The sequence below is a fragment of the Nothobranchius furzeri genome, chromosome 16 (genome assembly GCF_043380555.1).
Source record: "Nothobranchius furzeri strain GRZ-AD chromosome 16, NfurGRZ-RIMD1, whole genome shotgun sequence".
NCBI classification, from domain to species: Eukaryota; Metazoa; Chordata; class Actinopteri; order Cyprinodontiformes; family Nothobranchiidae; genus Nothobranchius; species Nothobranchius furzeri.
Window position 1 is genome coordinate 63,049,423 of NC_091756.1, and position 10,000 is coordinate 63,059,422.

The following is a 10,000-nucleotide window of genomic DNA, read 5'->3' on the forward strand; positions in this document are numbered from 1 at the left end:
AAATGTTTTCCAGATGCATGAAAATCCTGTTAAAGTAACACAGCAGGTTTCCTTCTCCTCCACCCTAGTGGCTGAAGGTGGAATTACAACTGTCGCAAACTGGGATGCACAGATACCGATACTGGTATCAGTACTGATAAAAGGTCACCGATACCAATGCAGTTGCCTGAAAGTGGCTTCGCTGTAACTTGTAATTTCTGTTCACCTAATATATTAGTTTTGTGATAATTACTATTCATGTACCGTAAATCCTCTAATATTAGCCTGTATTAAACTAACGGCCGGGTATCATATTCTGGCCGGTGTCGGAGTCGGCGGAGGTGAATAATGGCCGGTCTCTTATTGTGGCCGGGTGGAATGTGGTAACAAGCAAGTACCACAGGGGGGCGGGGGGGGGGGGGGGGGGGCGGTTGTGTCATCGTCTCACTTTTGATTTGCCAGTGATAGACCGCGAGGGTAACTTTAACCGTGCGGAGACGAAGAGGAGGCGAAGATTTGATATGAAGTTCAAAGAGAACGTGCTGATTATGCTGCAGAACACTCTGGGGAGCAGTAGCAGGGGTTGTATGAACTGGTCACTAGTCGACTTCACCGCTCTATAGTGACTTGTTATGCCTGTCATCGACTAGTCGCTGTCACGTGATAATGACTGTCAGCAGGTGACAAGCTCCTGCGCATCGGGAGGCAACGCGCTGTGCCAGAGCGTCGGTACCGACACCTGGTGTAAAACAGACATTTAACCAAATTGTGACCTTTACCCTCTTGCAATTCAACCTTCCCCTCACCCCCATTCTAACCTTAACCAGCTGGCACATGCAAAGCTCTGATTGTTGACGCGCTCCAGACATCTGCGTCCTGAGCACGTCCACAGTAACATCAAATCAGGTGTCGCCACCTCAAAAACTAATTTAACACGCAATCGTTCATGTCGGCTCATTTCCTTTTATGTTTTCTGTCTTTTATTGTTTTATTTGTGCCTGATGCGTTTCGCTGCTGTGGAGCGGGGCGCATCACCTGTTTTGTCCTCGGTGACGCACCGATCACTGATGCGGCCGCCAAGCAGCGAGCACTCCGCTGTTTTTGCGGTCGGTAGATCTTTTAGAGCTGCAGCTCAAAGGTAACTCATGAGGTGAATATATATGAACCCAGGTAGCAGTTTCTCTTTAGGATTGAGAGGAGATGCAGGAAGATAATAAACAGACAGGACAGAAAAATAGTCAAATAAAAACAAGTTAGTTTTTGTACCTGCTGGTTGCAACAAACAGACACCATTGAAGGTAATCAGAAGTGAGGAACAGAAAATGTAATAATTATTTTAATGTTTAGAGCAGCAGGAACTCTGAGAGGCTGCAGGCGCATCAGTGAGTTTGCGGCCGCTGCGCAGGGGGAGGGGGGAGAGGGCTGAAGCAGGGGGAGGGGGGAGAGGGCTGAAGCAGGGGGAGGGGGGAGAGGGCTGAAGCAGGGGGAGGGGGAGAGGGCAGAAGCAGGGGGAGGGGGAGAGGGCTGAAGCAGGGGGAGGGGGGCTAAAGCAGGAACTACCGTTGTTAAAAGAAATGTGTTTAACTTTGAAAATGTGGGCGCAATTTTATTTGTCAAAAACTCCAGCGAACCATTAGTTCATTTTGCTCAAATAGAAATAGAGGCCTGCCTCTAATTCTGGCCCTCCTTCCAATAAAGGCCCGGAGCTTGATGAGCTTGAGTCAAATGCAGGCCCGGGCCTGTATTAGAGGATTTACGGTATTTTACTTTTTTCTATTCATATATTTCACTTTTTATCTACCTCATAGTTTTTCCTGTTGAAAGCAGAGAAGAAAATAAAATCTGTATTCCAATTCATAGCATTTTTTTGTGTGGTAGAAGTATTGGTATGGGTAATCGGTATCGGCGAGTACCTCGATCCAAGTATCGGTATCATATCGGTTTGGAAAAAAGTGGTATCGTTGCATCCGTACCCATGAACAACCGTTCAGCAGCCTACTGTAGCTGGCGCTAACAATGACCTAACACTAACACGAGCCACTAAATAAACCTCAAATCAAAATGACAACACTCCAGCAGAAACAAAGCCAGGTCATCATCAGCCCATAATTCCATAGTCTTTTTCAGCCTCCTCAAACTAGTGTAGGCCACGCAGATGTTTCCTCCGGTTTTAGCTCTTTGCTTCGCCTCCAAAGACATTACTATTTGACTTTTAATTCCAGGCTCCACCATGATGCCAACAGAAAGCCAAGCTCCTTATTTTTCTTGTGATATTGTAAAATGGAAAAAGCTAACTGCACAGAAAATAGCTAACAAATGTAAAGCAGGTATAAGAGTTCCCCTAGAACACCTACCCCCTCCACAAAAGTGTTATGTGCTGCACCTGGCGGGCAGAGGGCTGCAGAATGGAGTCAAATATGAATCTGGTCAAGTTTCTGACCCACCATCGCTGAGATCAAGGTTAAAGCTCTGACTTATAAAAAACTATTTAGTGTTACTTTAAAACTGTTTCTTTCCTATTTTTATCAACTTTCTTCATTATTTTATTTGAAAGTGTTTTGACAGGAAACATTTGTGCAAAACTGTTATTTTTCTTATTTTGACCAAATGTCCCAGAAAACGATGTTTTGTGTGAAACTGATGTTCCTGGGTAAATAAAATGCAAAAAGCATGCATTTAAACACATGGCCTAACCGTGCATAACTACTGCATAACTACTGCATAACTACTGCATAATTACTGCACTCTTCTCAAGGAAGTTGTTCCTTTGACACGTGGAGCTGATCTCATGCAATAAAAAACACGTCTAAACCAGATTTGAGTAGAGATTCATGTTCATGTGAGACTAATGACATTTGTTGGGTCCTTTGTGTTGTTTACATTTTCTGACATGACATTAAAGATTTTTCAATGTTTCAGTTTTGGCTCAAATTAAATCCGATCCCAGAATGAAAACAGGCACACATTTCTGAGAAGCACCTGTCCAGTAAAACGTTCTAACCTGAAAACTGCCCACAGCTTTTTTTTTGACTCCGTGTTGAATACCAAGTACGGTGTACCTAAAGTGCCACCAGGTAGCGCCAGCCGCACACAGATACACTCACTCTTTGTGCAGAAATGCCAGCAGGCGGTCCAGGAGACACAGTTTCCCACTGGCTTCAACCAGATGCTCCCCCATCTCAAAGGGTTCAGGTTCGACCCCTGAGGAGGAACCAGAGGCAGAATCATCAAAGCTGATCTCACCTACGGTAACATCTGGTCTTTACTGAGCTCCTCCTACCGTCAAACAGGTATGGGTGGTCAACACACTTTCTCAAGTTCATCAAGATATTCAGCAGCCTGTTCCTGCTGCCTTGCTCATTTCCAAAAGCCTCTGAAAGGTTCAGAATGAGAAAGTTGGGTTGAGATTTATCCACTAAAATCATGACAAGATTTACACAAGTCTCACCAATGTCCTTCAGCAGGATGGCCTTGTAGTACTTCTTTTGTAGAGCAGACATGCCGTGGTACACCACCAGTTCCATCTTCTTGGGCAGATCAACAGCCACCTCTGATTTGATTCTGCGGAGCAGAAAAGGCTCCAAGATGCTTTGGAGATCAGCAGCTGGAGAAAAGCGACACAGAATGACCGCCATTTGTAACCAAGACCAGAAAGCAGACTTCAGTCCAAACCAGGTGCAACGGTGTTCTGCTGAGTCATGGAGGGGGCCATCAGCTGGCACACTGCTGCGAACCACTAGACCCCCCCCCCCCCTCCTTAAAATAACATTTTACTTTAACATGCAGTGGTGTGAAAAACTATCTGCCTCTTCCTGATTTCTTATTCTTTTGCATGTTTGTCACACAAAATGTTTCTGATCATCAAACACATTTAACCGTTAGTCAAAGATAACACCAGTAAACACAACATGCACTTTTGAAATGATGGTTTTTATTATTTAGGCAGAGAACTAAATCCAAACCTACATTGCCCTGTGTGCAAAAGTAATTGTCCCCTGAACCTAATAACTGGCTGGGCCTCCCTTAGCAGCAATAACTGCCATCAAGCGTTTGCGATAACTTGCTACGAGTCTTTTACGGCGCTCTGGAGGAATGTTGGCCCACTCCTCTTTGCAGAATTGTTGTCATTCAGCTTTATTTGAGGGTTTTCTAGCATGAACCGCCTTTTTTGGTTTAGTTTATTTCAAACAAAGAAAACATACATAATTTTTTTAAAATACCACAAACAGAAAAAATACATATCATCATCCCTTCTTCTCTGTTTGAAAAGGAGTAGGCTGAAGTGGGAACTTATATGGCCCCACCCCTTTATACAAGTAAGTTTTATTTGTTTACTAAATCTAACACAAAACCTACATTAAAACAAACAAAATGGTACAAGTCACAAAATAAAAACCAAAAACCACAAAACCATATGGAAAAAAAACAAGAAAAAAAAACATCTTTTTACAATTGATACTCATATTTACTTTTCCTTGGAATAAAGGACACCCACATAAATCATCGATTTTCCACTATATACTTGTTCAGAATATGTTTTTTATAATTCATTTTAAACACATTTATATTTGTACTTACTTTGATTTCTTCTTCTAAATTGTTCCATAATTTAACCCCTATTATTGTGATACACATCTGTTTTAATGTCGTTCTAAACTTATGGATCTTTAGGTTTAGTGTCCCTCTCAGGTTATATCCTCCTTCTCTCTCTGTGAACAGTTTCTGTATTCTATCAGGCATTAATTTATTTCTTACTTTATACATTATTTGTGCTGTTTTGTATTTAACCAAGTCCTGGAACGTCATTGTCCGTGTTTTAATAAAAAGTTCATTTGTGTGGTCCAAATATCCTGCATTTGTTATTAATCTGAGAGCCCTTTTCTGCATTGTTGTTAATGTCTGTAAATGACTTTTGTACGTGTTTCCCCAGACCTCTACACAATAGCTCAAATATGGCAGTAGCATCGTATTGTATAACATATAAAGTGCTTTCTGATTAAAAACATACTTAGCTTTCCCCAATATAGCAATGCCCCGTGCAAGCTTCCCCCTAACATATTTGATGTGTAGCTTCCAACAGATCCTGCTGTCTATGACCACCCCAAGAAATTTTATTTCATATACTCTCTCAATTTTTACATTATTAATTACTATATCTAATTCATTGTATCTGCTTTCATTACCAAACAACATAAATTTTGTTTTCTCTAAATTTAGTGACAGTTTAATTACATCAAACCATTTTTTAAATTTATTTATTTCCTGTGTGACCACATCCAGGACCTGTTGCAATTCCACACCCGAGCAAAAAACATTTGTGTCATCTGCAAACAATACAAACTTCAATACTTGTGAAACCCTACAAATGTCATTTATGTACATTATGAATAGTTTAGGTCCTAAGACTGATCCTTGAGGTACCCCACATTGTATCTCTCTTAGTCCTGATTTATGTTGATTTATTTGCACATATTGTTGTCTATTTGATAAATAACTTTTTATCCAGTCCAAAACTATACCCCTGAAACCATATTTTTCCATTTTTCTCATCAATACGTCATGGTTTACTGTATCGAAAGCTTTCTTCAGATCTAAAAACAACCCTATTGCATGCTTCTTTTTGTCAATGCATTCTGTTATTTCCTCATTAAGATCAATCAGTGCCTGGACTGTCGACCTGTTATTCCTGAAGCCATACTGGCTTTCCGTCAGCAACTCACATTGATCAACAAAATTATCGAATCTTTTAACAAACAGCTTTTCTAATATTTTGGAAAATTGTGATAGTATTGACACCGGTCTATAATTTGTAAATTGATGCTTATCTCCTGTCTTGTAAATAGGAATTACCCTTGCTACTTTCATGTTATTCAGAAAAACCCCTTTTGAAAAGAAAGATTACAAATGTGTGTTAATGGTTTTACAATGCCCTCAATCACACATTTCAGTGTTTTCATATCAATATCGTTCCAGTCTGTACTGGTTTTATTCTTCATATTTCTAACTATCTCATAAATCTCCTTCTCATCAACTGCTCTTAAAAAAACTGAATTTTTATTTCTTTCAACATACTCTGTGGCATCCGTTTGTATCTCATCAACCATTATTTTGTCCTCCAATTTACATCCTATGCTTACAAAATATTTGTTGAATTCATCCACTGCTTCATTCATGTTTGTAATATTATTTTTTCTCTCTATAAAATGTTGTGGATAGTTATTATTCCCTGTCTCTTTCCTAATTACGCCATTTAATACTTTCCAGATGCCTTTTATGTTGTTTCTATTGTGCTCTAACTTTTTAATAAAATATTCACGTTTACACCTTCTCACTATATTTATGAGTTTGTTTTTATATCTTTTGTACTTTTGTTCTGCTTCTGTAGTTCTGTTTTTTATGAATTCTCGGTAAAGTGTGTGTTCTTTTTATTGCATGCATTTTGTAGACCTTTGGTCATCCACGGTTTTTCTTTATACTTATTCCTCTGAATATTTTTGATAACTGGACAGTTTCTGTCAAATTGACTTTTAAATATATTTAAAAAGGTATCATATGCTTGGTCTACTTCATTTTTTTCATAAACAATATTCCAATCTTGTTCTAATAGATCATTTTTAAGACTATTTAACCTCTGTTCTGTTTCATCCTTTTATACATATAGTTAGTTTCTTCTGTTTCATTTTTATAATGACAGTCATAAGAAGCAAAAACCGGTAGATGGTCACTCATATCGCTTATTAATAACCCACTTTCCACCTTTTCTTCCGTTAAATTAGTGAATATATTATCTATTAAAGTAGTGCAGTGTAATGTTATTCTAGTCGGTCTGGTTATCAATGGAAATAAACCTAGACTGTACATTATATCAGTAAATTCCTCTGTACTTTTGTTTTTATTTGGATTTAGCAAGTCTATATTGAAATCTCCACAGATAAACACTCCCTTCTGGTACAGATTTGTAAACATCTCCTCCATTTTATTCTTAAATGTTTCAATCTTAGAGCCTGGTGTTCTATATATACAGCTTACTAATATGTTCTTCTTTTTCATGCTTATTTCTACTGTTACACATTCCATCACTCCCTCAATAGTAGTCGTCATCATTTCTGCTTTTTTGTAATTAAGATTTTTGTCAATATAAAGTGCCACCCCTCCTCCTTTTTCTTATTCTGTCTTGGTGGATAAAGTCATATCCATGCAATTCAAAATTTCCTTCCTTTTTATGTGTTATCCATGTCTCTGATATGGCAATGACCGTAAATGGTTTCTTGAATTGTGCTATATATTCCTTGATGGTGTCAACATTTGCATATAAGCTTCTGCTACTGAAATGAGCTATTGTCAAACTATTTTCTGACTTCATCTTCATGTTGAATTGTTCTTCATTGTAATAATTACATTCATGTATTTCATTATTAAAGAAATTGTAATCAGGATCAATATTGTTGTCAAAATCCAAAAACCTTTACAGCCTATATTTGTGTCAATATGTAGTTCATTTGTCATCCTGTTAATTGTAAATTTCTGATCTCCCTCACACTAATCACGTTTCAAAATCCAAATATCATTGAAAGATCAAGTCCTAAATGAAATTTCATTTTCCTCATATTTTAATCTACAGATTCCATTCCTCTATCCCATCATCTCTTTCACTGAAATTGATCCAAATCTTCTAAACTTTTGATCACCAGTATCTTTGCTTCTTCTGGAGTTCCATTCAATTTAACAAAAACTTTATAGTTTGCAGTCCAGGTACCCTGGATCTTTTTCTGCTTCCTCAGAAAACGGGCTTTCTTTGCAGTTTCTGCATTATACTTTGTCAGATGCTCGTTTACATAGACCTCAGCTCCTTTCAACTATTTTACCTGCTTAAGGAGTGAATTTTTCATCTTTCTGCTCACAAATCTCATTAACACAGACACTTTTCCCTTCGTATTCCTACTTAATACATGACACGCTTCAATGTTGTTCTCACTGATGTCAATACCCTGTGAGTGAAAGAAAGTCGTCACCTGCCTTTCTACATGATTCATATCTGTTTCACTTGGTTTCTCCCCACTGTTATTTGCTACAGCTCGAGCATAGGATCTAGGTTTTATATCAACTCCTGTAATGACAACATCATTTATTCTTGAATATTGCTCTAGTTCAGGGATTCCCAAAGTGTGGTGCGCGCACCCCTGGGGGTGCGCGAGCTGCTGCTAGGGGGTGCGCAAGGTGAAAAGTGTAATGGCTGCGGAGCTCAGAGAAGTCTGTCATATGTCACCATTAGCGTAGAAACCCATTTGTGGGTGGGCCAAAGAAAAAGTAAGTGGGCACAATAAATGTAATTGAAAACAAGTATACTTTTGTGCGCGTGTCCTCCACATGTGCCCTAGCTTCATAATAACAATGCGCCGAGCTTCAGCACTCTGGTCTGCGCACGCTGATATGTTCTGTATTTGATCATTTTTAACGGTGTTGGAGGAATCTGAAGGTGGTGAGTCATTCTGGCAGATTGTAATTAACACCTGTCTCATGCAGGTGTTCTGACGTTGTAAACCTCACACACAGAACATTGTGGATGTAACTAAATAACAAGAAATGATTCCCATTCAGGCTATTAACAGCGCGCTGAAGATCTGAAGTTCAGAGTGCGTCTGTCAGAGGTCAGACGCGTTCCGGCGGAACCACGGCTCACGGGTGCACAAGTGAGCACATCTGGGCTGGGCAGAAGTCATTTTACAACATTGGTTTAAATAGCGCCGATAACGAGACGCGGTGACTTGAGTGGATGTGCCGCGCACACACACACACACACACACAGATTCAATAAGCGCACACGCTGCTTTAACTCCGGCGCGCCGTCAGACTGAAGGCAGAAAAGAACGCTGCCTCCACCGTGATAAAAACTTTTAAGAGGTTATTTTTCATTCAAGGTCAAATTAAGATATTAGCTTCTGGGATGAGTTGGGTCGCTCCAGCCAGTGACTCCTCATGAACCTGACCACAAGTCCTGTTACTGCAGCATTCATTATTCCAGTCCGCGTGGCAGCGGATCGCAGATTCAGCCACACCATAAAACAGCAATAAGTCGGTCTGAGGTAAAAGTGAACATCATGGCTATATCTTGTCCCCTATAGACATTTGATTACACACAAGTAGGTGATCAGCTCAGGTTTACGCAGAGCAGAAGGAAGGAGAGCGCTCTGGTTAAACGTTCCTACTTTAAGAAAACCGATAAATTGCATTGTTATGTGCTACCTGGGCACTCTAAATATTTATTTAAAATGAAATCAAAGGAAATTGTAATGTATCGAATGTTTATTAATTACTATTTAAAAATGAAAGTGATGGGGAATTTTTTTAACCCTGTCTGTTCAGCTTGACATCTGAGATACATATATACATATATATACATATATATATGTATGTATGTATGTATGTATGTATGTATATATATATACATACATACATACATACATACATACATATATATATATATATGTATGTATGTATGTATGTATGTATGTATATATATATATATATATATATACATATATATATATATATATATATGTATGTATATATATATATATATATATATATAGAGCCATGCCCCGATGTGTGTGTGTGTGTGTGGGGGGGGGGGGTGCGTCGACATGGTCGGGACATAGAAGGGGGTGCGCGGCTAAATAAGTTTGGGAGCCACTGCTCTAGTTCATCCACTCGTTTTTGCAAAATATAGATTTGTTTGTCCTTCTCAGCATTTTGTTGTTTCAGTTTTTTTTACTTCTTGTACCAAATCCATAATACTTTTCTGTTGTTGCCTGACTGTTGTAAGTTCTTCAGCCAGAAAGTCAAGTGATTTTTTTATTTCATCCACTTCGTCATTATTAATCCTCTTTGGTCCCATCTTGAAAAACTGTTACTATCAGCAGTTAAACCTGCCTCTTGGTAGCTTGTGTTGAGGCCTGTAGCCAATGACTCACCCAGTTGCTAATTGCTGATGTTGAATCCTTTAGCCCAGCTTCCTGAGTTG

General features: G+C 39.1%; 1 protein-coding gene across 5 annotated transcripts in view; it reads right to left on the minus strand.

The window, feature by feature from the left end:
* Window positions 1–10,000, minus strand: part of chd1l (chromodomain helicase DNA binding protein 1-like) — a 27,779-nt gene that overhangs the window by 13,277 nt on the left and 4,502 nt on the right. For all 5 annotated transcript variants that reach the window (XM_070545917.1, XM_070545918.1, XM_070545920.1 and 2 more), the window contains exons 8-10: window positions 3,428–3,583; window positions 3,260–3,352; window positions 3,084–3,180 (exon numbers count right to left, since the gene is read on the minus strand). In XM_070545917.1, coding sequence (XP_070402018.1) covers window positions 3,084–3,180; window positions 3,260–3,352; window positions 3,428–3,583 — 346 coding nt within the window. The remainder of the gene's footprint in view (window positions 1–3,083; window positions 3,181–3,259; window positions 3,353–3,427; window positions 3,584–10,000) is intronic.